The sequence below is a fragment of the Penicillium antarcticum genome (assembly GCF_028974205.1).
Source record: "Penicillium antarcticum strain IBT 31339 chromosome Unknown utg000006l_segment0_segment0, whole genome shotgun sequence".
In the NCBI taxonomy this organism is placed as follows: domain Eukaryota; kingdom Fungi; phylum Ascomycota; class Eurotiomycetes; order Eurotiales; family Aspergillaceae; genus Penicillium; species Penicillium antarcticum.
Genome location: NW_026695304.1, coordinates 630,345 through 656,968, shown reverse-complemented (window position 1 = coordinate 656,968; position 26,624 = coordinate 630,345). Strand labels below are relative to the sequence as shown.

The window sequence follows — 26,624 nt, the reverse complement described above, 5'->3', positions numbered from 1 at the left end:
TTTCGCGTGATCGAGCAATTCGGGCCTTGGGTCTGGAAGTGACTATGAGTTATGCTTTATGACACTTTACGGACTCGATATTGGCTGCTATGAGCTTGTTTTTCTCTTGATACTTACTTTTCAGCTATTGTTTTGCATCTTTTAGTCCTCCATATCCCGTTGTGGAGTTCTACATCCTTATGATCAAGATATACATCTCTAGTCACTCGAATTTTATGTGATATTTATACATCGAAGCGCCACATATGATATCAGAAACAGTACTATGGGACTACAAGCCAAGGCTACGTAGGCATTCACTATCTACTTGAGCAGAGCCACATAAAAGTTGGCAAAGGGTACCATATGACCGAAGATCACCTTTTGGCTTATTATATCACCTGTCGATATAGCTACGTAGCTACCTTTGTTCTCTGTTTTTTCTTCACCTATTTTTTGAACATTTTGATACCCCAGGCTTTAGCTGATTAAAAATGGTATTATATAGAGGTGGGGTTGTCCACGGGTGGAAGAATAGCCTATATGGCTATGTTGAGGCGGGTTCTTTATCCGATTCAAGTCTTTAGATGCCAAGTCGAACCATATATATCCTGAAATGGCGACTTACAGATATACTTAATGTTACATTCACATAACAAGTAAGTAATGCCACTAACTCACTCCGTAGATCACTGATAGGACCCCAGGGGACCCTTATCATGAGTCATCCGATCAGCCCCGAGATAACAGCTCTCGTGACACCTCAGTGTGACCGGTTCCTCTCTCTTCCTCCTTTGATCTCCTTTTATTACTTCTTCAATAGACCTACAATTAGACTATACACCCTCCTCTTCCTCTTTCATCACTTCTCTCTCCTCCCTCTTACCCCGGATTGCTTATCGCCTAGCGTTTTACCCCATATCCGCCCGCGCACACACCCTGTGCACAACCATATCACCGTTCAGCTCGACCTTGACTTCAGATACACATAGACCATGTCTCCTCCATTATTACACAGCCTCCTTTCTGCGTCACTGCCTGACCACTGTGAACCGACTTCGCCCTTCTTGACCGCCGTCTCCTCGCGTCTCCACATCTGCATCCCCACACCCTTAGCGGCGATCTCCTCCGTTCTCGGAACCCTCAGCATTGTCTCCTGGCTCTTTGCCCAACTGCCTCAGATATTCAAGAACTTTCAGCTGCAGTCAACGTCGGGGTTATCCATATTCTTTCTGATCATCTGGTGTCTAGGGGATGCAAGCAACCTGGTTGGAGCACTTTTCACTAGACAGGCGGGATGGCAGGTCGTGGTAGCAGGCTACTATGTCCTGGTTGACATCACCATGGTCTTCCAGTTCTTCTGGTATACCCACCTGAAAGCTCACCGGAATAGAGATTATTCTGACATGTCGAACTCCTTCGACTCGGATGGCCGGGAAATCATTCAAGGTGTCTCTCCTCCAGGACACGAAGGAAGCCTCCGCACACCATCAGCAGTCAACATGAACACCAAGGCGGCCGAAGCAAAGGATATGGGTATTCAGGCCGGGTCAACTCCCAGATCGACTGACCAGGGAGCCTCTTACTCAAACGAGAAACTGAGCTCCTCGCGCCGCTCCGTCCGAGTCGGCAGCAGTGCCCAGAGTGCCCCTTTTGTACTCCCTCGGACAATGTTGATTGCATCGCTTCTTTGCGCCATGGTTGCCAACGCCGCTCCCACTGAATCGCCCCACCCCCCTATCTCCCACGCTCCCAGCGAGACAATCCTCGAGATTTTTGGCCGTATCATCTCCTGGATGTCAACATTGCTTTATCTCGGCTCGCGCCCTCCCCAGCTGTACAAGAACTACCAGCGCAAGAGCACAGAAGGTCTCTCTCCTTTGCTCTTTATGGCCGCCTTCTGCGGAAACTTGTTCTACTCCACCTCCCTGCTCACCAACCCGAACGCCTGGTCGGATTTCGCACCATATGGCGGCGGTGGCTGGGCCGATGGCCACGGTAATGACCGCTGGGAATGGATCGGACGTTCGCTCCCATTCTTCCTTGGCGCGTTCGGTGTTCTTGGGCTGGATGGGTTCATGGGCATTCAATTCCTCATGTACGGCGATGGCCCGGATGCTGAGGATGACGAGAGTTTCATCAGTACCGAGGGAGGTGACCCGAAGCGTGGCCGGAGCAGCTGGAAGCGTGTTCGTGGTTGGATGCGTGGTTGGATCCCGTCCACTTCACCAGAGCGGGTGTCGAGAGATCTTTCGCGATCGCAAGAGGGGCAGGCTTTGCTTGGCTCAGAGCGTGGTCGGTATGGTACGGTCTAATGACGTTCGTTTATAAGTGTTTTATCTGTTTGTCCCTGTCCACTTAGAGTGGAGCAGACACGATGCATTGCATGATGACATGACTGGATCGAATTGATCCTTTTTTCCCTTAAATTTCTGATACACGGCGTGATTTGTGGTTGTTTGGCGTTTTCTGATTTAATTCATCAGGTGCGTCCCTTCTGGACAGCATAAATAGGAGGTTTCCTATGGGCTGGGTTTCGGTTTAATGCATACACATCATATTCTCACATCGGCTAGGACCGAGACATGCCCATAGCGTACGTACAAGAATAGACCGCCTATTGAAAACCCTTAAACAAGTGCCAGGGCAAGTCCGAGAGTGGACTCTTAACGTTAGTGCTGATGCGGTTAAAACGTGGTTAGCCTGGCCGAGCTCGGATCGATCGGTTCCTGATCGCCGCATTTCCAGAAAAAATGGTATTGATGTAGTTTTGATCAATCTATCTGTTGATTCTACATAGTTATGCAAATCGAATTATAATGTAGAACAAGAACCAATCACCAAAATACCACCCCTGAACAACAGAATGTCTGAGACAAGACAAATCTAGCCGCCCGCTGACACAACAACCGAAGCCCTAACTTGCCCAACACGAATCCCCAATTTCCCCATTCAACAGCCACCCGATATGCACACAGCAAAAACAGCCAAAGACAGCCAAACAAGCCAAAAGCATGCAGGAACCAAGACCCTAGCCCATAATCAGCCAAGTCTCTCGCTACAACTTGCCAGACAGAACTAACCTTCCGAGTGGAGTCTCAACGCCACTCAGCCCAAGTCCAAGCCAGATGGCAAAACCACAACAGTCACCCCAGAACTAATTTAGTACATCCCAGTATATGTGCCCTAGTATGTAATACATAAAAACCCCATCAAAAGACCCGCGAGGACCCCTTCCGGACTTGACTTGTGAAAACCCGACCCCGTTTCGGCCTTTCTCGTCGTCCATTCTTTATCTCTAGTGGTGATACTCACCCGTCCATTCGTTTTGAATTTATCTGTTACTGTCATACCATCGCAATAATGATGGTTCCTGCTCGCTTGATGTGGCTTGCCCATGTCTTGCCTGCTGCTGCTTTGACTATTACTGCGCCGCAGACGACTCCTGCCGCTGTGGCATCTACTTCTACTTCCTCCAGCTGTGGATCCGGGAATCTGATTGAGAATGGCTCGTTCAATGATTCTGATATTGAGTCTGGGACTACCTGGCAGATTCCTTCGGGGGGTAGTGTTGTGGATGGTTATTTGTGAGTTACTCTTTAGTTACATGCCTATGCATACATCTTATACTAACATACCCTCCCCAAATATAGACACCTAACATCCGACCAAGTCAGCGCCCAAACCCTCATGCACCAGTCCATCGCTGGCACTATCGCTGGCCAGCTTTACAAGTTCTCCATGGATTACCGCCAGATCGCTGGAACTACTGGTCTTCCGGCTTCTTGTGAGGTGGAGATTATGCTCAATGGCAAAATGGATGAGTCTACCCACGGAACCAACCCTGAGTTTGTTTCTATCTCTACGGAGTGGGCTGCTGATTCGACTGGGGTTGATGTTATCGTCACGATTCTGTGCCCTAATGCTGGTGACTCGGCAACTATTGTTGATGTTGATAATATTGTGCTTGAGGGTGTTTGTTCTTCTGCTCCGTCTTCTTCCGTTCTTGCTTCGACTCCGCCTCCTTCTAGTGTCCCTGTTTTGACGCCTGTTTCTCAGTCTCCGTCTGCTTCGGCTTCGGCTTCGGCTTTGCCTAGCTCCCATGGATCTGAAGCTTCCAGCAGTGTTGCTGTTCCTAGTGGCTCTGTTGTTCCTTCTGGCTCTGCTTCCACTCTTCCCAGCTCACACGGCCCCGGCCAGTCTACCAGCGCCTCAGCAGTTCCCCCGGGCTCCCTATCTGGCTCTCCTTCTGCCCAGCCTAGCTCCCACAGCTCTGGATCATCAAGCAGCGTCAGTGCCGGTGTGCCCAGCGGCCCAGTTGCTTCCCCTTCTGCTGAACCAAGCTCCAACGGATCCTCGTCAATTGCAATCTCCCTGAGCAGCACCCCTGTCACCATAATTCGGACTCCTGTCGTCACCGGGCCCGCAAACACCGCTTCTAGTAGCGACATCCAGTCTTCTGGCGCCGTTTCTAGCGGCATCGGTCAGGCTACATCCACCCAGGTCACTTCCTCCCCTGCTGGAACTCCGACTCAGGCTATGACCACCTCCACTGTATATGCGACCCGCACTGAGACGATCACTGCTTGCCCTTCGACTGTGACTGACTGCCCTGCCACCGACAAGACTACTCACATCACCACTGAGACTATCGCTGTATCTACCACTGTCTGTCCCGTCGAGGAGGGGAGCACTACTACCACTACTGCTGCTGGGTCCCAGTCTACCGGTTCTGGAAACAACAACGGCAACGGCAACGGCAACGGCAACGACAATGGCAACCAAGCCACCAGCTCAAGCACCAAAATCACTGCCTCTGCCTCCCCAGTCGAGACCCCCGCCCCAGAGATGACAACCTCTACCGTCTTCAGCACCCGCACTGAGACAATCACCGCCTGTCCCTCTACTGTTACTAACTGCCCCGCCACCGAAAAGACAACCTACATCACCACAGAGACAATCCTCGTCTCGACAACCGTCTGCCCCGTTGCTGAGAGCAGCACCACAATCAACGCTGCTGTGGACGCCCACACCACCGGCGCAGCTGGCAACAACAACAACGGCAATGGAAACGGCGAGGACTACATCACGTCAACAATCCTCTCAACAAGAACCGTAACCGTAACTGAATGCCCCGCCACAGTCACCGACTGCCCAGCCCGCGACAAGACGACCCACGTTAAGACCGAGACTCTCGTTGCTGGAACTTCTACCGTCCCTGTTGGAGCGAACACCGCTGCCCCGGCTAAGGCTACGACTGCTGTTAGTGCTGCTCAGAATTCGTCCGTTCCTGTTGCTACTACCACTATCGTCGTTGGTACTGAGACTCGGACTTCGACCGTCTTCTCTGTTGTCACTGTTACTGGTACTACTGCCGGTGGTGCTAGCGGTGCTGTTGAGACTACTGGATCTGGAACTGAGCTTACTTTTGAGTCTGGATCTGGCGAGGGTGCCAGTCCCGGTGCTGGTTCCAATGATTTGACTGTTTCCACTGGATCTAATACTGGCTTCAACACTGGCTCGAGCTCTGGCTCCGACTCGACCTTCAACTCCAACGGCGCATCCCGCATCAACAATCCCTCAAGCCTGACCCGCGTCATCTCATCAACAGTCAGAGTCTCTCCCATCGCCACACCATCTGGAACTACCGGTGTCGACGCTAGCGCTGGTTCCAGCTCCAGCGCTGATGCGGGTACTACCATCACCGGCTCCATTGGCTCTACCACCAGCAGCACTACTGTCAGCAGCAGCCCATCGCCTGCATTCAACAGCGCCTCGTCGCGTACCATTTCCGGAGCTGTCTGTGCTCTTGGTGCCTTTGTTGCCGTTGCTCTTTTCCTGTGAGTGTATATATTTGATTGCTTTGGATAGATGAGTTACATCGTATTAGCATCCATCAATCCTCTAATCCAGCTTGGTTTAGGCTGGGGTTAGATCACCTTAATTATGAGTTGGTTGACATTTATACTGATATTGGCCATGAGAATAATGTAATGAATGCTGGTAACCCCTTGATTCATAGCACAGGTAATATCTGCACCTCGAATCGTAATAATTCCCTACATGCATGCGAATCAGCCTATGGAGTATGAATACTCCATGAATACTCCATATCTAATAATAAAAGAAATATAGACCGCTTTTGTCTTGTCTCGCACGTTGATGCCGACATCGAATTGAACATGTGTGTACAAAGTAACACTTGGAATCATCTATAAGAGCCCCGTAATTCTCTGGTCTCGCTTGATTTTCTATAACAAATATCAAGCCAGGTTTAAACCACGGACCACAATCCCAAAACCAAGCACAATACCAGGTACGTTCTTCCAATCCACGGACATACTTATAGAGAGGAACTAGGTGTAACTAGCATCCACAAGAACCCTTGCATGTCACCACACTGTCTGTCAACTACGAAGACTACGAAAACAAAACATACGATATTTCCACGCCCGTGGGGATGGAAACGCTCAAAACGGATCGTTTCAACCTGAAAGTAGGATCTAACTCCAAGTTGAGGATTGGGTTCATTGTAAGGAACGTATATCTCGATTGTTATCACGTTCAGCTCCAGTTCAAGAGTATTAAGATTGAATCGGAGAGTTTTACACCATAACACACCATTTCAGCATCAATGAGGTGGGCAAAGATTCTCAATTTTTTCTGACAGCTCAGCAGCAAGAGAACTTCGAGCCTCGGGATGAACTATATGAAGTCACTGTTACCTGGTATGTACATGTCTATGTCCATGTCGATATATGTTTTTGTCTTTCCTGTCAAGATGGTTGCTAACTAGTCTGCTTCCTCGCAAATGGCTGATATAAAGTCGATGGAAGGGGTATAGGACCTTGGACTTCACATATCGGTTTCTATGATTGTGCCGCTGGATGGGTGAAGTCGAAACTAAATTTGAGGTTAATTCTGCCTGGTAGTCAACGGATCGGGGAAACACCGTGTCGTTGTATGTGACTACATGAACTGACGAAGGTTCACATTTTCCTAGCACAATGGTAATCCCAATTGTCAAGTACAGAGTATCACCAGCATACAGCATATCAGTGGAGGAAGGGTGTGTGCTTCAAGTTGACTCGCTAAATCTCCTTATTATTCACGCATGCCCATCTGATAGAATGTGACCAAGGTACATGTACATAAATTGACTTTATATCTGCAGAGCCAAGTCATCATTGCAGATGTAGCCTTTGGAACTGGTAGTGATAATCTACGGTGAGATTCATCAGGCCCACAACTCAATGCGTGTGCTGTATGCAAGATTCGATCGATTTCTCTATTTGTCTAGGGAGGACGGTGGGAATAGGTCGAGGAATGGCTATTATTCTCGGCAGTTACACTGTTTGCGCCGTTCCCAGTAAAGTCTCTCTGTTCCCGAGAAGACTGCCCTAGATCCAAAGCCAAAGCGAGCAAAAATAGCCTTGTCATATCATACAGTATACAATGCATAAGTTATAAAATAACGTTAACTTATTAGATATATCCTAAAGTCCGTGGTCCCATTTCATATCTATAGCCAAAAAGAAAAAGAAAGAAAAATGAAACACGAAGAAACATTCAAGGGGGAGAGAAGTTAAAAAAGACAAGAAGCAAAAAAGGAGCCAGCCTTTGCCCTGCATGCGAGATAATGGTAGTACTTATACATAATGTGCATCGAAGCAGGGAGACCTGCTTGACAGACTTCCTGCTTTGAAGGGTTGTGTTTTGAGTCTACTGACGCGAACACACACCTAGAAACGGGAAGCTGATTGGGCGAGGTGGAATTAGGCAATATCTTAGGGTGAAAGGGGAGACAATGACAAGAAAGTAGTGACACGTGGATGAGATGAATTGTATGTGATGCAAGAAGGGGAAGGGAGCAAGAGTGGAAAGATGACATGGGGAGAAACGAGGCATATCCATTCGTTGCTTGATAACTCATGACCGTTTTGGTTCTTTTGCTTTTTCCTGTTTTGTTTTCCTGTTTTGTTTTCCTTGTCTCGTTCTAGACATCTGAGTTCTTTTCCTGCTTTGACACGCACGCTATCAGACAAAACAATCGTCTCATAATGCACACAAAAAAGGTGGGAACTCAGATAGGACTAAAGACCAAAAAAGGAGCACATAGAATCATGACCGTGACACGGCGTGACCAGCACCAACCGCGCTCGTGAGGCAAGCCCTGCCTGAAGACTCATCTCGAAGCTAGCAACTCAAGACAACATCACATCGACCGGCAGGCTGAAAAAGCAAACTAAAACAAGGGGGTTTTGACATCCTGGACACCGCGGCGGATGACATCCTCGATGCGCCAGCGAGGAGGGGTGATGTACTCTGAGCGTTTGCGGTGCCATTCCTTCTCCATCTCCGGGGGAGGAGCGGGTTGTTCAGCAGCAGGGATGGCACCACCGGCAATACCAGTGGAGAACTTCAGCTGGAGGACATTACCGATTTCGTCACAGGCAGTCAAAACACGGTCGAGGTCCTCCTTGGTGTGGGCCGCAGAGACACAGAAACGAGCACGGGATGAAACCAGGGGAGTTGCCGGGTAACCGACAACAACCACGGAGATCTTGCGCCGGAGCATCTCGTGCGAGAAGGCGGGCATTTTAGCCGGGTTGAAGAGCAGAACAGGAATGATGGGCGAATCGTCGTGGCCGTACACTATAAAGCCAAGACGCTTCAAACCCAGACGAAGGTATCGCGAGTTGAACGCCAAGCGCTGCAATCGCTCCTCACCTTGGCCAGGGACCATCTCACCGCTGATGATACGCAAAGCGGAGGCAATCTGGGAAAGAACTGCTGGTGCGGGTGACTCGCCGTAGAAGACACCGGGGTTCGTGGCTCGGAGCTGATCAATCATGACCTTGTCTGCGGCAATGTATCCACCGTTGGCACCGAAAGACTTGGTGAGTGTTCCCATGAGGATATCCACCTCGGCGGTATCGATACCGAAGTAGTCACAAACACCGCGACCATTGGGACCAATGGCACCAATGGAGTGGGCCTCATCGACAAACAGGTTGAACTTGTAACGGCGCTTCAATTCCACGAGACTAGGAAGGTTGCACATAGAGCCTTCCATCGAGTACAGACCCTCGACCACAACCAGAATCTTTTTCCAGGGGCGGTGGGTACGGGGTTGACCTTGAGAGATAGCTTCCCGAAGCCGTAACTCGAGATCCCGCATGTCATTGTGCTTGAACATGGCAATAGATGCACCAGAGAGACGAGCACCGAAACGGATCGAGGCGTGATTGAGTTCATCAGAAATCAAGAGACAACCCTTGGAGACGAGGGCTGGGAAAATGGTGGCATTGGTACCGAATCCCATGGAGAACACCATGGAAGCTTCCTTGCCAACAAACTTGGCAACCAAGTCCTCAACTTCAACGTGCATATCCTGGGTGCCGGACTCCGCGCGGGTACTGGGGGCTGTGATTCCATATTTCCGGATAGACTCCTCCGCCAAATCGGCACAAGGGCCTTCGGACTGAGCGAAACCGAGATAGTTGTACGAGCTCAAGTTCAGGGTATCGGTTGTGGTACCGGTCAAGTAAAAGTGCTGGTTATGGTCATCCGTGGCGCGGTCGATCAGGGTTACAGTTCGACCGGGAACACCGGTAATGGGACGCTCGAAGCAGTCGTTGATGCGCAGTTTCAAACGACGCACGTAAAAGTTGTCGAAATCACTGTTGAGAGCACCGTATCCATTGCGAGGCTTGAGGTGGCGGTAGTTCTCTTCCCGGAAACGCTTGCCGAAGAAATCACGCACGTGTCCGAAAGCAATTAGGATTAGGTAGCTGATATAGGTGGTGAGGAGGTAATAATAAGGCGGCTCGTCCATCACCGGCTCCGGGAAGTCACCACCGGGGTGCCGACTGGTGTACCGGTGACTGGGGTGACCGATCTGACCAAACTGGGCATGTTGCTTGGCCTGCCTGCGGGCTTCCTCCGGAGTAGGGGGCTGGAAGAGGGTCTTGGGCAGCTCGTCCATGTTTAGACTATCGGCTGTAGCTGTAGATAAGGATATCGTCGGTAAGGACAGTGATGCCGAACTGATCGGCGGAGAAGAAGTATTAGGTTGTGAGTGCCCACTTGGCGTCTGTTCCTTGGACTTGGGTGAAACCGAGAAGAATTGGGACAGGCGATTGGATTTGACCGTGGGGGCCTTGGAATTACCGCCCTTTCCCGAAGAAGGCGAAAAGGACGGTGAGGTGGAAGTGTCGTTAGAGGAGTTGCTGCTAAACCGACGAGGCATCGCAGGAAACAACGAGTTTCTCAGGTGAGGCAGGGACTACCGGGAGGATCTCAAGCAACCGACTAGAACACAGCGGTTAGTTGAGTGCTCAGGTCTGAGTGATGCGCGCCAGGCAGGCTCAAGTCGAGACTCGAAAAGTGTCAGACGTACTTTGGGGATCCGAGAGACTCCGGTTGAGCTAGTCGAGTCGGGAAAGCACGTGGAATGGGAGGAAACGAACAAGGGGCAAACAGCCCTACGTTCAAATGACGAAAAGACCAATCTGGAGGGAAGTTGGAGTTGGAGTTAACAATTGTCAGGAGAGAGTCTGAGAAGGTAAATAAGATGGAGCGTGTTCCAAGGCCTCCTGGTAATCGCGAAATACAATATACATTGGATACCAGCCATGATTGGCTGATGAACTTGACAAGGAGGTATTATTACATCACTTTACAAGCGCAATTTTTCGCACTAAATTTTCGGCTCCGAGTCTTCCCCTGATTTCAGTAGTTAGTTATGTAGTTAGGTATTTGTTAGTTATAGTTTTTATATTGTCAGTACAGACAATGGAAATAGTAATAGACACTTCATATATGTCATTACTCCAATTGACACTTCAAGTGATGACGTACATGACGAAAACGTTGTAGACACCTGAGGCCTACTTCTGTCACTGTCACCATAGAATGTGACATATCAATCTCGATTGCATAGAAGGGGAAATATCTCCTATTCATACAACGGAGGAAACCATTCACATTGCAAGAAGTATTAGACCATTTCTTGACCAAATCCTTGCCGTGAGTGTGGTATTCCATACATTGTTCAAGCCCTTAACTAGGCCTCCCTTTCTTAACCTCCTCTTTCACCTCTTTCTTGTCCATCCTCGACTGCTTCGAATCGATTAAATCATATAAGGGTGGGAGAGCCCTGTACTCTCTACTTGTGGACTGTGCGGATAAAGTGCCGCGGAGATCGGCAACTCAATACCCGACTATATCCGCCTCCCTTGTTGGGGCATCTGCATAGACTTACTCTTGCATACAAGCTTGACCCCTGTTAAGCCTATCACAAGCTTCACTTCATACAGAACTAGATCGAATCGTGCCACTTTGCCCAACAGGTAATTATTGCGCAGCATTCAACACTGATTGAAATTCGCTGTTCAATCTACTGGGATTCTCAGTCCCCCGCTTGATTTCACATTGTGGGTTCAACTACAATCAATTCAATCATGCCTCATATTGAAAGTCTCGACCACGAGGCAAAGGAGCTCTGGCGGCCTTCTGCTCCGGAGTCAACCCTGATCTATGACTTTATGACCAAAGTCAACAAGAAGCACGGCTTGTCTCTGCATGATTACCACTCCCTCTGGAATTGGAGTGTCTCCGAACCAGCTCAATTTTGGGAAGAGATTTGGCATTATACGAAGATCAATTCTCATGAGCCATATCAAAAAGTCAGTAACACCCATTTAGCAGCCCAGCAGCCCCGCAACCACTTGTCTCCTGCTGTGTCACGAGGCTGACCCTTTCTTATAGGTGCTGGACACCGAAGATGTTTTGTTCCCTAGACCTTCATTCTTCGAAGGTAGCACTCTAAACTTTGCCGAGAATCTCCTCTACCCAGCCTGTGCGCTGGATGAGAATTCCGTAGCAGTCATTAGCGCCACCGAAGAAGCCCGCGAGTTCATCACGTGGAAAGACCTGCGAGAGCGAGTTCGGCTATGTGCCAACGCTTTGAGAGAAGCAGGCATTGTTACCGGGGATCGTGTTGCTGGCTTTGTAGGCAACCATGTCCACACGGTCGTGGCTATGTTGGCCGCAGCCTCGATTGGTGCCTATTGGACCGGCGTGTCTCCAGACACTGGTGTGCATGCAGTTCTCGAGCGCCTGAAGCAGATTCAGCCTAAGATTATCTTTGCTGACAATGGCTCTCTGTATAATGGTAAGGTGCATGGCTCTCACGCCAAGGTGTGGAAGATTGTCTCCGAGTTGCCTGATCTGGAGCTATTGGTGCTACTGGTGACTGCCCCGGAACTGGAGATTAATCTTGATGACCTGAAGCCTGCCAATGGAAAGTCAATGGCTTATGGAGACTTCGTCGGCAACGTTCAGAACCCACAGGCGCCCTTGGAGTTTGCGAGCTTGAAGCCAGAGCATCCAGTCTATATCCTATACTCATCTGGTACTACTGGTGCCCCCAAGCCAATTGTTCATGGATCTTTAGGTACATTGCTACAGCATAAGAAAGAGCATCTTCTTCACTGCGACATCCGACCTGGCGATCGCCTGTTCTATTTCACAACAACCACCTGGATGATGTGGCACTGGCTAGTTTCCGGATTGGCCAGCGGCGCAACGATCGTCCTTTACGATGGCTCTCCGTTCCGGCCATTCGATATTGAAGGTGGCAAGGGAGAAATGGCAATGCCTCGACTGATTGAGGAGCTTCAGATCTCACACTTTGGCACGTCTGCCAAATACCTCTCCTTGCTTGAGCAGGCCGCTTTGAACCCACACAAGCATGCCCATCGGCCAGTCTCCCTCAAGTCATTAAGGGCTATTTTCAGTACTGGCTCCCCATTGGCGCCATCGACTTTCGAGTATATCTATTCTTCTATTCATCACGATATCATGCTCGGCTCCATCACTGGCGGCACTGATATCCTTTCTCTGTTTGCCTCTGGTTGTCCTATTCTCCCTGTTTACAAAGGAGAGATCCAATGCCGTTCCTTGGGAATGGATATTTCAGTCTTTGACTATGCCGGAAAAGACATCAGTGAGACCGGCGAACCTGGCGATCTCGTCTGCGTTACACCCTTCCCTGCACAGCCAGTCATGTTCTGGCCACCCGGGCCGGTAGGCTTGGAGAAGTACCGGAAGAGTTACTTCGATGTTTTTGGACCCAAGGTCTGGCACCACGGTGACTACGTGCGCTTGAACCCCCAAACTGGTGGCGTGGTAATGCTGGGCCGCAGTGACGGCGTCCTCAAGCCCTCCGGTGTCCGATTCGGAAGTGCTGAGATCTACAACGTTCTCCTCAAGCATTTCGCTGAAGAGGTCGAAGACTCGCTGTGCATCGGTCGTCGTCGGGAGGGAATCGATACGGATGAGACAGTCGTTTTGTTTGTCCGTCTTGCTTCTGGCGAATCTAAAATGCCGTCGGACCTTGCCGCTCGTATCCAAGCTACTATTCGCAAGGAGCTTAGTCCCCGTCATGTCCCTGGTGCTGTTGATGCTTGCCCTGAGATCCCTGTGACGTCCAATGGCAAGAAGGTCGAAAATGCTGTCAAGCAGATTTTGTGTGGACTCAATATCAAGATTGGAGCGAGTGTTGCAAATGCTTCTTGTTTAGATTGGTACCGGAACTGGGCTTCGGAACATCCTTAATTATTAGATGTGTGTTAGATCTGAAATTGATGATATCATTAGGTTCTACAACAGGGGTCCAAAATCTGTTCATGGCGCTATGAAATGCTAGACAATTTCACTAGGAAATCCTCGCGGTGAGTGTGCTATTGTCATGCATTGTTTGAGCCTTAACTTGGCCTTTCCTTTCTTCACCTGCTTGTCACGTCTTTTCGGTCCAATTTCAAGTGCCTTGGGTGAATCCACTAAACCATATGAGGTGGGAGTGTAAAAGGACTTATGGCCACTGTACTAAATGTCATCATGGCTGGGAATTCGAGACCTCACGTCTTGGTAAGCAAGCAGCACCTGCACCAAGAAAGTCTAGACAAAGATTGTGACATGAAATGGATGATCGGAGTCACAATAAATAATCATTTAGCTAGAACAAAGTTATCATTAATAGCACGAAAATCGATTCGATGAAGGATCATACAACCGATTATCTAATCATTTTCGGATCAAGGCTCCATTACGATTCTTCGCCGACAATCTAAACTACATCACCCCCGGAATTACCAGGTGTACCAAGCGATCTCAATCTGGCGTGCTGCTACACCTGTCAATACTCAAACATCATGCGCCGCACAGCATTGCGGGCTCTTGAGTCCGCGAAGCCTCTGAACCGAGCTCCTCGCGCCGTGTCAAGAAGCTTCTCTACAGCCCTTGAGTCGTCTAGGGTAACTAATCCCCTGCATCGGTGCACATCTTCAAGATCACTAATATCTCAATTTCTCTGCAGGATCCTGCCGACCTCGAACAAATCACCACACTCCCCAATGGCGTTCGCGTCGCCACGGAATCATTACCGGGACCCTTCGCGGGTGTCGGAGTTTACGTCGATGCCGGATCCCGTTACGAAGATGCCAGCCTGCGTGGTGTCAGCCACATCATGGATCGTTTAGCTTTCAAATCAACCAAGACTCGCAGTGCAGATGATATGCTGGAGACTCTAGAGGGTCTGGGCGGCAACATTCAGTGCGCCTCGTCCCGCGAGTCGCTAATGTACCAGTCTGCTAGTTTCAACTCGGCAGTTCCCACCACGCTTGGTCTGCTCGCAGAAACTATCAGGGATCCTCTTATCACCGATGAGGAAGTGCTCCAACAACTCGCCGTGGCGGAGTACGAGATTGGCGAGATTTGGGCTAAGCCTGAACTTATCCTCCCGGAGCTTGTGCACATGACTGCATTCAGCAACAACACCCTCGGAAACCCCCTGCTTTGTCCTGAGGAACGACTAGGCGAGATTAACAAGGCCGTGGTGGAACGTTACCGGGAAGTTTTCTTCAACCCGGACCGCATGGTCGTCGCTTTTGCCGGAATTCCCCACGCGGAGGCAGTAAAGCTCACCGAGCAATACTTCGGAGACATGAAGGCGAATGAAACCAGCAAGACCAAGGGACCCGTGCTCTCCGGCTCCGGAATCGAAACTTCCCTGTCCGACTCTCAAGCGGCTGCCCATGAGGGCCAGGTCCCCACCGTCCCTCAGTTCACTCCCTCATCGACTATCAGCAGCCCGGCTGCCTCCGAAAACACACAATCCTCGCTTTTGTCGAAGCTTCCTTTCCTCAAGCATCTTTCCTCTTCCAAAAGCCATGCTACTGTCGAGCCTCTTCACTCGTCCCTGGTTGAGCCCTCCTCTCTCAACCTTAGACAACCTGCTCACTACACTGGTGGCTTTATTGCTCTCCCCCCGATTCCCCCACCAGCGAGCCCTATGCTTCCTCGCCTGAGCCACATCCACCTTGCATTCGAGGCCCTTCCCATCTCCTCGCCTGATATCTATGCCCTCGCTACCCTCCAGACCCTTCTTGGTGGCGGTGGCTCTTTCTCCGCCGGTGGACCCGGAAAGGGCATGTACTCACGACTTTACACTAACGTGTTGAACCAACACGGTTGGGTCGAGAGCTGCATTGCTTTCAACCACAGCTACACTGACAGCGGAATCTTCGGAATTTCCGCTTCGTGCAGTCCCACCCGCACAAACCAGATGCTCGAGGTCATGTGCCGTGAGCTCCAGTCCTTGACTCTGGACACCGGATACACCGCCCTCCAAGCGCAGGAAGTCAACCGCGCCAAGAACCAGCTCCGCTCGTCGCTGCTGATGAACCTCGAGTCTCGTATGGTCGAGCTGGAGGATCTTGGACGCCAGGTTCAGGTTCACGGTCGCAAGGTCAGTGTTCGCGAGATGTGCGAGCAGATTGAGGCTCTCACTGTCGAGGATCTCCGCCGTGTGGCACGCCAGGTCTTTGGTGGCCAGGTCCACAACAATGGCAAGGGTACTGGCCAGCCTACTGTTGTGCTGCAGGAAGGTGAGCTGGAGGGCTACAAGCTGCGTGCTTTCCCCTGGGAAGAGATCCAAGAACGGATTGCCCGGTGGCAGCTTGGCCGGAGGTAATCAACTCAACGATGCCTCGAGGCCTCATAGTCGGATAAAATGGGTCATGTAGGAAGTCGCATCCTGAGGATGATCTGTAATTATAGAGCATGACCAGAATATCACTGTAGAATACACCTCTCTTATCAAATTCATAAGTAAACAAGTGCGTAAGTAAAGAAGATGACATCGTTGTATGTGGGTCCAAGCTCCTCGCCGCTTTTCGGCAAAAAAGTCGGAGCGATTCGCAGAGCGACTTTCCATCATCAACCATCACCTTCAACTCGATCCCCTCCGTTATCCCTATCCAACACCGCCCAAAATGGTCAAGCTCACCGAGGTCGAAGACGAGCACTTCTCCGAGAAGCCCTCCACCACCAAGGACGATGCTCTCCTGGTCTCCGACGATGACGAGGACTACTCAGACACTGGTAAGTATCCCGGATTCACGCCCATACCCTGTACCCCGGAAACTCGCACCGCGCCATTGTCATCCACACAATGTCCAATTCCATCCCGACGAAAAGCCTCTTCCGTTCTCATCCCCCTCGATCATCATCCCCATTGTCAATCCCAATGCCCCCATTTCAAACCCTTCCAAACACGCGACCCAACCTGTCCCGGGAAATGAACACATCCACCGCGAATTATTTTGAATACGTATCTGACAAGAATCTCAATCAACAATAGACTCCGAGATCTCCAACGATGAGGACCTCGAGCTCGATGCCGAGTCTCTCTACGAGCGTGTCGCTGCCCTGAAAGACATGATCCCCCCCTCCGCCCGCCGCACCATCACCAACTCCGTTTCTTCCGTCACATCCCTCACAAAGGCTAGCTTGTCTTTCTCCGGAAAGGCCCTCTGGGTTATCAGCACCAGCGCTTTCTTGCTCGGTGTTCCTTTCGCTCTTGCTTACGCCGAGGAGGAGCAGTACATCCAGATGGAGCGTGAGCAGGGTATGATCAAGGGTGCTAACGAGGTATGTTTATATATCTATTCCACTCTCTCTTTCTTGACATTGTCCTTGGCTTTTGTTTGGAATTGGCGCGATGGCTACGGATTTCGACTCGTGTCATCTGTGCAAATGACACGTGCGATAGCCTCGAGTATTTCATTCTTGGACGAATGCCACTCTCAACTCAACTCCACTGCAAATTTCAAACTGTTACTAACCAAATTTCAAATAGATGCTCACTCCCGGCACCGAGCTCGAGAAGGAGGCTCAACCCACTCTGTAAATTAATACCACGGAAAACAGAGGAACTGGCAACAAACCGTGCGACCCGGTCTCTAGCAACAAAAGTTGACAGCATGAAAACAGCACAATCAGCAATTTTCAGGGGCGACAGGAGAACTGTGTATATACACAGCGAGAGCACATCCCATTTGGTCAAACTTCACCCGAAGGGATCCAGGAAGGACAATCAAGAAACTCGCTTTTCACCTCTCATCCTGTCGCAGGCCGCATCGTTCAGACCTTTTGTCATACCTCATTTTTTTGACTTTTTTTCTATCTCGCATCTCTCATGCCTTTTGACATTTTGGCTCCGGCAGCTTATGCATGCATGTATTTGTACAACCCCCAATCATCTTCCTTCTTGTTTCTCTATACACCTTTTTTCTTTCTTCTCTACTGTTCGTCTGCATGTCTAAGTAATGAAAAATGAAGGGGTTTTGTTGTCATGGCATTTATCTTGGCTTATCTTAATATTGGAGTTAGTTTGGAATGGTTTGTAGATATTGCTTCATTTGTAGATAGCCTAGCTAGTTACGCTCAAAATATTGTCTGTGGCACTGTGCCAAAGCAAAGGACAATCAATGCCAGGTGACCAGCTTTAGTGTAGCTGTCTGTGCAGCAGAAAGGAAAGGGGAACCGTTAGCCTGAGGTCATCAACATACAGAAATGGGGAAGTGGTTGGATCGTTAGGGAGGCTAGCAGAGCTATGAGCAAGCCTGATGCTAGATAGGAATAGAATAGGGTAGGCCAAATGGGGGTATCATTATGAAAAAGCCGAATGAAAGAAAATGTGAGGATTTGGTTTCCCAAACCATGCAAAGGGGAGCAAAGCAGAGCAATCAGCAACTAAGTCGAGGCCCGCATCCAGCAACGTTGGCATATAAATGCTAGGCCATTTGAGGAATGCGAAGCGTAGAATCGCAAGCACATTCTTCGAACTCAAAAACCATGAAATATCGAAAGCCATGAAACGGTGAAACCAGATATGATAGAATGAACCACTTCAGGCAAAAAGAGACTACAGATCAAGTCAGTAACAGCTATCCAGAAGGTAGAGAACCAGAAACAAACCTCTTTCTCACGCGCGGTCCGGAGACTGATATGGAAGTCGCGCCAGAGTCCATCGACTATACCGCACGCGACCATCTGGTCAAGGACATGATTGGCGTGGCGTGTCTTCTTCTTGGTGCTCAGGTTGTTCCGTCGGAGGATTTCGTCGTCGTGCATGTGGCCCGAACCGTTGAGGTAATCGATGACCCATTCATTTAGATGGTATCGCCAGTGGATGAGAGTGTGGGCGAGGTCGGCTCTTCCCTTGCATGTTCTATCAAAATGTAGTGTTAGTACCGTGGATATTGGTCTTCGATGCTGGAATTACTTACCTTCCTAGATAGAAGTGGGTGCCCTCAGGTGGAAGTATATGACCATCTCTGTCTCGTTCCTTGCCATCATCCTCGCTGTTGTCATCATCCTTGGACTGTTCGTCACTATCGGAAGTTTCTTCGTTCAAGGGCTCCAGTGTCTCCAGAGAGTATGCTTTGTCGTATGGTTTCAGATCAAAGGAGGCGGGGTGGCCAGAACGTCTGCATGCATCACATGGATGGTCCTCTTCTGTCGGGAAGGCCGTGATTTCCATCGAAGGGCGAGCTTGAATGGCATAGATGAACTCAGGAGTCCAGACTGAGGAAATAAGCTGAGAGCCAGACCGGCCTTTGACTTCGTCTTCTAGTTTCGCGAATGCCATTCTGAACATCGGGTCTGAGCGGGGGAAAGCTGGGTTGAGCTTGTTCTGCACCATCCAGTATACCACATCGCGGAAGTAGTCCTTTGGCTGTTTGTACGCGTGTCGGGTGAATTCGAGGGGAATGCCTTCAGTCGGGACGCCGAGGTCATTCTGCTCGTCTTCCAGGACGAAGTCGTCTTCGTATCGGTCCAAGTCTTCGTTAGCGGTGATGGTAGATTCAACATCGCTGTCCACCTCCGGCTGGTTCTTCCGACTAAGCTGGCGAGTAGAGGGACTGATTTTATTGTCATTTTGGTCGACCTCTTGGATGTCTGAGTCGGATTGTTCCTCAGACTCGTCCTCACTTTCCTCTTCTTTCAAACCGGCTCGTCTGCGCCGGAGGATTTCCAGATTCTTCAATCTGTTGTCTCGGGCAGATCCCGCAACATGACCACGAGTACGGCTCTTTCGAAGAACTACACAGGATCCGCGTTAGCATGATTTAAGAAATAGCCGTACATGGTCAACTCATACCTGAGTCCCGGAGGTCATCCAGATCTTCAGCAAGATCAAGTCTGGCCTGGTTCGAGATATCGCGCGGAGTTCGGGGTGTCTGAGGATGAGGTATATCTTGTCCACGTCTGAGCTTCTTCACGGGTGAGGAGTGAATCGGCTGGTCGGAGTCATCTTCTCCGTCGCTACTTTCACTCGGCTTTTTTGGCTCATGGCCACGCCTGAGTCGCTTCACAGCCGAAGACCGAATTGGTAGGTCAGAGTCATCATCCTCTTCGTTGCGTGGCTTAACCGGGGTATTTTGGTCCTGACCACGTCTGAGTCTCTTCACTGCCGAAGACCGAAGCGGCATGTCGGAATCGTCGTCGTCATCCCTGTGTGCCTTGGCCGAAGTGCTTTCTTCCAGTCCACGTCTGCGCTTCTGGACGGATGACGAGATGATAGGCTCGTCTGAGTCGCTCAACACAATCGGGGAGCTTGGGGCCTTTCGCTTCCGCTTCTGGCGCAAGCTAGATTGTTCCCCAGAGGACTTCAAAGCTCGTACTGGTTTCTTCGAGCTCTCAGACTTGTCTAGTTTCATTGCACTGTTGTTGAGCACGATCTGCACACTCGGATGCGCAGCTTGCGTTTTCTGGGAGGAAACTTCGGAGGATGAGTCGTCTGGTTCGTCTGCAGACGCAAACTGGTCAGTATTGAAAAGCAGGCTATTCTGAAGACGGAGAAAATTCTCACTTGTGCGTGTTCCGTTCAGCTTCGAGGCAGCCTGTGCATTTTGGGTAGGAAGTCGTGACTGTTTCTTCGGTTTGGCTCGCGGTTTGACCTTGGTCTCGGTCTTGATCTTGTGCGGTTTCGCGCGGTATACCCCCGAGCCTGGGTTGCTGTACTGGAGGGTAGAATATCGACTGCTTTGCTCTGGGCTCGCTGGGCCAGAAGGCGCAGCGGCCGAAGCGAAAGCCAATCGCGTCTGTTTTTTGGTTGCTTTGCCTGGTGCCATGGTGATTCGGCGTGGTTGGCATTTGCGGGATTAAAAAGGACCGGGGATGGTCAGGTGGATTTTATATGTTGCAATGTCAAAAAACCATCGTCATGTCCTTCAAAGAGGTTTGGTATAACGCTGTCATTGCGGGGGCTTTGCCTTTGGGCGCGTCACCGCATCACGAACCCACGTGATTGATACGCAGGTTTATAGATCGTTCCAATAACCTAAAAAACAGCAATTATTTGCGATTATTATACGTATTAATTATGCCTAGGGGAACTTCCCACGGGCTTCTAGGATATCTAATGCCAATTCCTTTGTGTACTGTTAGGAATCCTTTGCGGTCAATCCCCGTGAGCGAACGCGCGATGTACATCTGAACATTTTCTGAGAGTCGATTTGAAACGTCATTCGGGGATTTTTGCGACCAATTCACACCCAAGTGATGTAAGATATATCTGAACCTTCGAAAAGTACCTTTAGGAAACTTTTGCGGTCACTTCCAACAAAAGAATGCGCCATGTACATCTAAGAATTTTTTCAAACCACTTTTCTTGGGCATCCTTTGCGGTCATTTCCTATATGAAAACGCGCAAGATAATTTCGAGCATTTGAGGGATTCTTTTGGGATAACCTCGTGGGTAGACACGGCATCATATTCGCAAGCACCCACGATAACCGAAGCTGGTACACCGTGTTATGCATTTCTTATTCTAGCCCTCCTTTTGCTTCTCTTTTTTTTCACCTCCTTTTTTTAATCTACTTTCGATTGCCCATTCCTAAGTGCTCAAGGCGTTAGGATGATTATCACAAGCAGAACTCTGACTGCTCCTAATTAAATAGGCGTCGCTATAGATGACCCTTGGCTAGGTCATAGCCATCCTCATCCATTACAATTATACGCACCAAAGCTAGGCGAATATGGTTGGGGAGAGAAGCTTAAGGGTGATCGGCTTCCTTGTGTAAAAAGCATATATCTCTAAATATAAATTTATCTATGATATCCGACTTTTGTGGTTCCCCGGATTCTGAGGATGTAGATCAGACAGTACGAGATCTTCATTTTGGTCCCGTTTCACAAGAAACAATTTAAACCCTTCCGAACACAAACATATGCTGATCGTATTCATTTCATGCGCTGCGCAAACTAGAAAACACTGAGTGGTGGACACATGGCATATAGATAGAAATGCACCTCAGCCCTAACTCAACCAACCCAATCTAAAAGAATCACGGGATCGAGTCAAATGGCCCCGAAGTCAAGCTTCGCTTACAATCTCTTACTTTTCTAGCATTGACCTTGGATCCTTCTATCCTGGCTTTGTTGACCATTGACCCTATTGGTGGAGTCGACTTTTTCCCAAGTCTCCGTCCTCCAGACCGCCGATTCGTGGAAACCCGAACTAGTCATCTCACCGGAACAACCACGAAGAATATCCTCGAACCCCAGATCAGCATTACCCCAGGTCCGCACCGGTCCATCTAGCAAGCTCGAAGCCAATCAAAAAATGAATCAGGGCTGAGATACATCCTGCCATGTGCGGTTCGACTCCAGATACCCCACCACTCAGCGATCCTGGAGAACAGCTACCCCGTTAAAAAAATGCCAAATTGCTCTTAGCGTGTCCGAGGTTGTGAATTCTGGGGATGGTCTAATTTGCGCCATGGCTTTTTCGTCTCACATGGGCTGGGGATGGCTTTGCTCCCTCGTGCCCTAAGCATTTCTTATATATCTGGGCCCGCTCCCTGCCTCCGGGAGTTCCCTACAGAGTGTTGACTGCTTTCTGAATTCACTCGAGGGTCACGGCTTACTATATACGGCCGGATTGTGGTGCTTTTTATCGGGTCTCGACTACATCCCCCAGCCCTCTTCTTAATTCAGCCTTATTCCCTCAGTGTCCTACCCACAACCGCCAGGATGGGTGTTTTAATGACCCGCAAAAGAGCCTTTAATTGGTAAGAACAGCGCATTCTATTCAGTGACCAGAATTTGACACAGAATTGCAGGTACATCTCTCTTGTTGCTGCATCATGCATGGTACTTTACGGTTACGATGCATCTGTCTTCAACTCCGTCCAAGGATCCAAGAACTGGGTAGCATGGATGAACAAACCAAATGCAAACACAATTGGTTCCATTAACACGGCGTACACGGTCGGCGCCATTTTCGGTGGTTTCTTCCTCGGTGGTCCCTGTGCCGATTTCTTGGGCCGCAAGTTTGGTATGGGTATTGGTTGTGTGCTGGTTATCATTGCCACTTTCATGCAAACCTTCACTCCTCGACACAACATTGCCCTCTTCTTGGCAGGTCGATGCATCATTGGTGTTGGCCAGGGTATCGCGCTGAGTAAGTGGTATTTCAGTATCTGATCCGCTGTAGATGAGCTGACTGTGATTCTTCATAGCCGCCGGTCCTATCTATATCGGTGAATTGGCACCACCAGAGATTCGTGGTAAGATCATGACCTTCTGGCAGATGTTCTACTCTGTCGGATCATTCATCTGCTTCTGGATCAACTTCGGCTGCACAAAGCACACTGCTGCTTTGGGTGAGTGGGACTGGAAGATGGTCGTCATTTTTCAGCTCCTTGTTCCAGTGCTGATTCTCGTCCTTCTTCCTACTATCCCTGGTAGTCCCCGTTGGTAAGTCTGAATGCATACCTTGTGCAGTACTATTCAATACTGACCCCTCACAGGTACGTTAAAAGAGGAAATAAGATCGACAAGGCTCGTGATGCTCTCCGAAAGGTCCGTGATACCGAGGAAGAAGTTGAGCAAGAGCTCCTGGAGATTCGCGAGGCCATCGAATACGAGAAGGAAGCTATCTCTGGCAACTACTCCGCTCTCTGGAAGGACAAGTCTCTTCGTAAGCGAATGGGTCTGGCATTGATTCTCAACGCCGGTCAACAAATCACCGGACAAGGCTCGCTCAACTCGTACTCTACCAAGATTTACCAGAAGGTGTTCACCAGCAGCAGCCAGATCGCTCTCATCAATGCCTTGAACGCTACCTTTGGGATTCTCTTCACACTGAATGCTGTCTGGATTGTCGATCGATTTGGCCGAAAGTTCCTTCTGATTGTCGGTGGTATCGGCATGGGTCTCTGCATGATTATTGTCTCCGCCGTCGAAACCGAAACACCATCTCTAGCCAACGGAGCCAAATCAGAACCTGTCGGTATATCAATTGTGTTCCTACTGTTCCTGTTCATCTTCTTCTGTAAGTTGATCCTACCACTCCGTCTCATCATTTTCAAAGAAACAAAACTAACAAAGCCTTACAGACAAACCATCCTGGGGCGCAACAGTCTGGATCTGGACGTCCGAAATCTTCTCAATGAACGTCCGCGCCCAAGCCGTTGGAATGGCCTCGCAAACCCAAAACGTCGCCAACGCCATCGTCCAACAATTCTTCCCCATCTTCCTCGACAACGAAGGTTTCTTCGCCTTCTACATGTTCGCTGGAATTAACTTCGTACTTGCCGTCTTCGTCTTCTTCTTCATCCCGGAGACCAAGCAGGTCCCTCTCGAAGAGATCGACACTCTGTTCGGTGGCGCTAATCACGTTGCTCAAGGTGAAGAGGTGCTGGCCCACCAGAAGGCAGTCCAGGTGTCTCACGATGCAAGCGAGAAGCCTGGTTCTGTTACTGTTGAGAACGTTGGCTCTAAGTAATTGTGTCTATACCTATTTATGGGTGAGTTTGTATTGAAAATGTTATCACGATACCGCATTTGTTGGTTTACATGGCTTTGAATCTTGAATGAAAGTGCGCGAGTCGTGCTTCTTAAAACATTATACCGTTCACTCTATGTAGACATTGTATAGCTTAATTCTCGACCGTACAAGCCACCCAGGTCCTGCTTATCTGATGCCGTGATACTTGAGATCCGTCGCTGAGGTCAACAGTAACCAATTTAAGCTTATATCCGAATATCCAGGGCAGCAAAACAAAGCGACCAACATAATAGATTATCCCCAGCGCGAGAATGGCCAGGGAAACAACCGTAGATAGCCAATACGGGAGACTGGTACTACCCTTGCCATTTGGTGGTGGGACAAAAGGCATAACAAGGAGGAGCTATAATTCTAGTTAACATGGAGTATTGAAAGGGGTGGAAGGGCACCCACAATATTCCCAGCCATATAAAAAGCAAGAATAGCCCATGGCACGGTAAACGCAGATTGCGAATCTTCATCTTTTGACATCCGTAATTTGATCAATCCAACGGTGACAGCCGTGAGAAGCAAAACCGTCGGATATGAATTGAGACTAACAACAAATTCAAAGGCATCCCCTGCCGGAGGCGCACATATGAAAAGAACAGTCATCCCTAAATGGATGAATAAAGCCCAGATGGGTGTTCGGAAGGGTCGATTTTGCATGATAATATCTGGGAAAGGCACAATGCCATCTTTGGCTAGCTCTTGAATCACTCGTGCTACATTCAATGTTAATCAATGGTTCGCCGTACCGAATTATTATTATTGGGGTCGGTAATACTCACGAACAGTGAACGCAACTCCTAGAAGATGACCTACGGCGGAGATCGCAACTAATACCGGGAGAGCTTTTGCGCCAGCTGTCTCGCCGAAGACATTGCTGAAAAGAGATGCTGCAATTGTGAGGTCGGAATCTCTGAATTCTTCTCTTGATACACCTGCGAACTGAAAAGATGTTAGACATATGACTGGGCTTGTAAAGGGTAAACCTACATAAGCGACGTTTGCTAGAACATAGAGGACTGTAATACTACCCATGGCAGTGGGTACAGCAATGCGAAGAGTTCTTTGAGGATTCTTGACTTCGGAAAGAACCTATAGTTCTGGTTATCCAACGTCGATCGTCGTTGAAATGTCAAAGGACCTACCATGTTCATATTATCATATCCTTGAAACGAAAAGATCGCATCTAACAATGCCATCCCAATATTAAAGCCGTTCTTCGATGTTCCCTCGAAAGAAGTAGCGAGATCAAAATTATGCGGGTTTGGGACATTAAGATGTCCCCCAAGCGCTGCAAAGCCAGTGCAAACAATGAAGAAAAGAATGAAAAGCTTCACTGCACTCATCATATCTTGCAAGCCTCGACCAACCCGAGGGGCAACGATATGAATACCCACTGCAAAGGAAACAGCAGCAACTGCTAGACCTCGAAGCTTCCACGTTGTCGATTCAGCGCCAGCAGCTTTGAGAAGATATGATGCGCAGGTTATAGCGTTACCTGAGGATACCTCTGTGTTCTATTAGAGGTAAATAACAACATATGGAAAAGTGAATACTAACGAAGAAAGACACAGTAAAACAGATAGGTGCATGTCACCAATAACTTCGGCGAGAACGATCGCTCCAGGTAGACCTTCATGCCCCCCGATCTAGGGATGATAGTGCCGAATTCCAGCATGACCATTGCCCCGCATGTTGAGATTGCACCTGCGACAACCCAAAGGATGAGGGACATCCCTGGGCTACCGCTCAGTCGGAAGATAGAAGAAGGCGTGGAAAATATTCTTGTTAATGTCAGTATCAGGAGAGATAGGATGCAAAGAAGACATACCCAGCTCCGACGATTTTGTTGACAATCAGCGAAACAGCGCCAAACACGCCGATCTGGCGCCCTTGCAAGATATGCGACTCGTTAATCTCAGGGCTGGATTTGGGTAATTCTTCGTCAGAAACATCTGTGATAAACGGCTCAGTCGAGCTACTCGGCTCTTGACTTTTGGCCATGTTGGTATAGTAAAAGACCCAAAAAGAATTTAGGCTCAGACGCTATTTCATTCGTTTGCGTCGGCGCGTGATGGGGATACGGCAGCTCACCATTGGATGGAGATATGCACGGGCTCTACCGTGCAAACATTACTTTGCCGGTGTTCAAATTCATTTCGTAACTTTATTCGTCACAATGGCTACTTCTTGTATGTTCGATGCTAGAAACCCAGGATGAACTCTTCAAGGACTTTGCATAATAATTCCAGGTTGAATGCTATTCCTAAGGCCATATTGTGTCGATAGCGCTGATATGATGCCATCGTAGCTCATTGACATATACTGAAAGGTCATTTATATCACAGGGTTATCCTGGTCTTCTCTCTGTCTTTTTGTTTCGACTTTGTAGCTGTTTTTGAATCATTTGTAATACTACTAAATCATAGGATCTTAGAGATATTGTAAC

The 26,624-nt window shown here is 49.2% G+C and overlaps 9 protein-coding genes across 9 annotated transcripts; 6 read left to right on the top strand and 3 right to left on the bottom strand.

Annotated features, from left to right (window-relative positions):
• Positions 1–974: 974 nt before the first annotated feature.
• N7508_006327 (PQ-loop repeat-containing protein) lies at positions 975–2,294 on the top strand (the record flags this gene model as incomplete). The annotated part of the gene is made up of 1 exon (XM_058464393.1): positions 975–2,294. One exon carries the CDS (start codon positions 975–977, stop codon positions 2,292–2,294), a length of 1,320 nt encoding a protein of 439 aa, XP_058318246.1.
• A 1,048-nt stretch (positions 2,295–3,342) lies between these two features.
• Positions 3,343–5,823, top strand: N7508_006326 (uncharacterized protein; the record flags this gene model as incomplete). Its single annotated transcript, XM_058464392.1, has 3 exons — positions 3,343–3,566; positions 3,633–3,954; positions 4,039–5,823. The coding sequence occupies 3 exons, from the start codon at positions 3,343–3,345 to the stop codon at positions 5,821–5,823; spliced, it is 2,331 nt and encodes a 776-aa protein (XP_058318245.1).
• A 2,401-nt stretch (positions 5,824–8,224) lies between these two features.
• On the bottom strand, positions 8,225–10,231 carry lcb2 (putative serine palmitoyltransferase 2; the record flags this gene model as incomplete). The annotated part of the gene is made up of 1 exon (XM_058464391.1): positions 8,225–10,231. The coding sequence occupies one exon, from the start codon at positions 10,229–10,231 to the stop codon at positions 8,225–8,227; it is 2,007 nt and encodes a 668-aa protein (XP_058318244.1).
• Positions 10,232–11,444: 1,213 nt separating this feature from the next.
• Positions 11,445–13,602, top strand: N7508_006324 (acetoacetate--CoA ligase family protein; the record flags this gene model as incomplete). The annotated part of the gene is made up of 2 exons (XM_058464390.1): positions 11,445–11,669; positions 11,752–13,602. The coding sequence occupies 2 exons, from the start codon at positions 11,445–11,447 to the stop codon at positions 13,600–13,602; spliced, it is 2,076 nt and encodes a 691-aa protein (XP_058318243.1).
• Positions 13,603–14,198: 596 nt separating this feature from the next.
• N7508_006323 (mitochondrial-processing protease subunit alpha) lies at positions 14,199–16,018 on the top strand (the record flags this gene model as incomplete). Its single annotated transcript, XM_058464389.1, has 2 exons — positions 14,199–14,300; positions 14,363–16,018. 2 exons carry the CDS (start codon positions 14,199–14,201, stop codon positions 16,016–16,018), a joined length of 1,758 nt encoding a protein of 585 aa, XP_058318242.1.
• A 175-nt stretch (positions 16,019–16,193) lies between these two features.
• N7508_006322 (mitochondrial import receptor subunit TOM22) lies at positions 16,194–17,236 on the top strand (the record flags this gene model as incomplete). The annotated part of the gene is made up of 3 exons (XM_058464388.1): positions 16,194–16,428; positions 16,688–16,977; positions 17,186–17,236. 3 exons carry the CDS (start codon positions 16,194–16,196, stop codon positions 17,234–17,236), a joined length of 576 nt encoding a protein of 191 aa, XP_058318241.1.
• A 1,002-nt stretch (positions 17,237–18,238) lies between these two features.
• Positions 18,239–20,465, bottom strand: N7508_006321 (uncharacterized protein; the record flags this gene model as incomplete). The annotated part of the gene is made up of 4 exons (XM_058464387.1): positions 18,239–18,253; positions 18,307–18,559; positions 18,618–19,434; positions 19,493–20,465. 4 exons carry the CDS (start codon positions 20,463–20,465, stop codon positions 18,239–18,241), a joined length of 2,058 nt encoding a protein of 685 aa, XP_058318240.1.
• A 1,903-nt stretch (positions 20,466–22,368) lies between these two features.
• On the top strand, positions 22,369–24,124 carry N7508_006320 (putative MFS sugar transporter; the record flags this gene model as incomplete). The annotated part of the gene is made up of 5 exons (XM_058464386.1): positions 22,369–22,406; positions 22,458–22,798; positions 22,857–23,094; positions 23,148–23,671; positions 23,736–24,124. 5 exons carry the CDS (start codon positions 22,369–22,371, stop codon positions 24,122–24,124), a joined length of 1,530 nt encoding a protein of 509 aa, XP_058318239.1.
• A 154-nt stretch (positions 24,125–24,278) lies between these two features.
• On the bottom strand, positions 24,279–26,179 carry N7508_006319 (uncharacterized protein; the record flags this gene model as incomplete). The annotated part of the gene is made up of 7 exons (XM_058464385.1): positions 24,279–24,530; positions 24,581–24,891; positions 24,958–25,117; positions 25,166–25,267; positions 25,321–25,685; positions 25,736–25,959; positions 26,007–26,179. The coding sequence occupies 7 exons, from the start codon at positions 26,177–26,179 to the stop codon at positions 24,279–24,281; spliced, it is 1,587 nt and encodes a 528-aa protein (XP_058318238.1).
• Between the last annotated feature and the right edge of the window lie 445 nt (positions 26,180–26,624).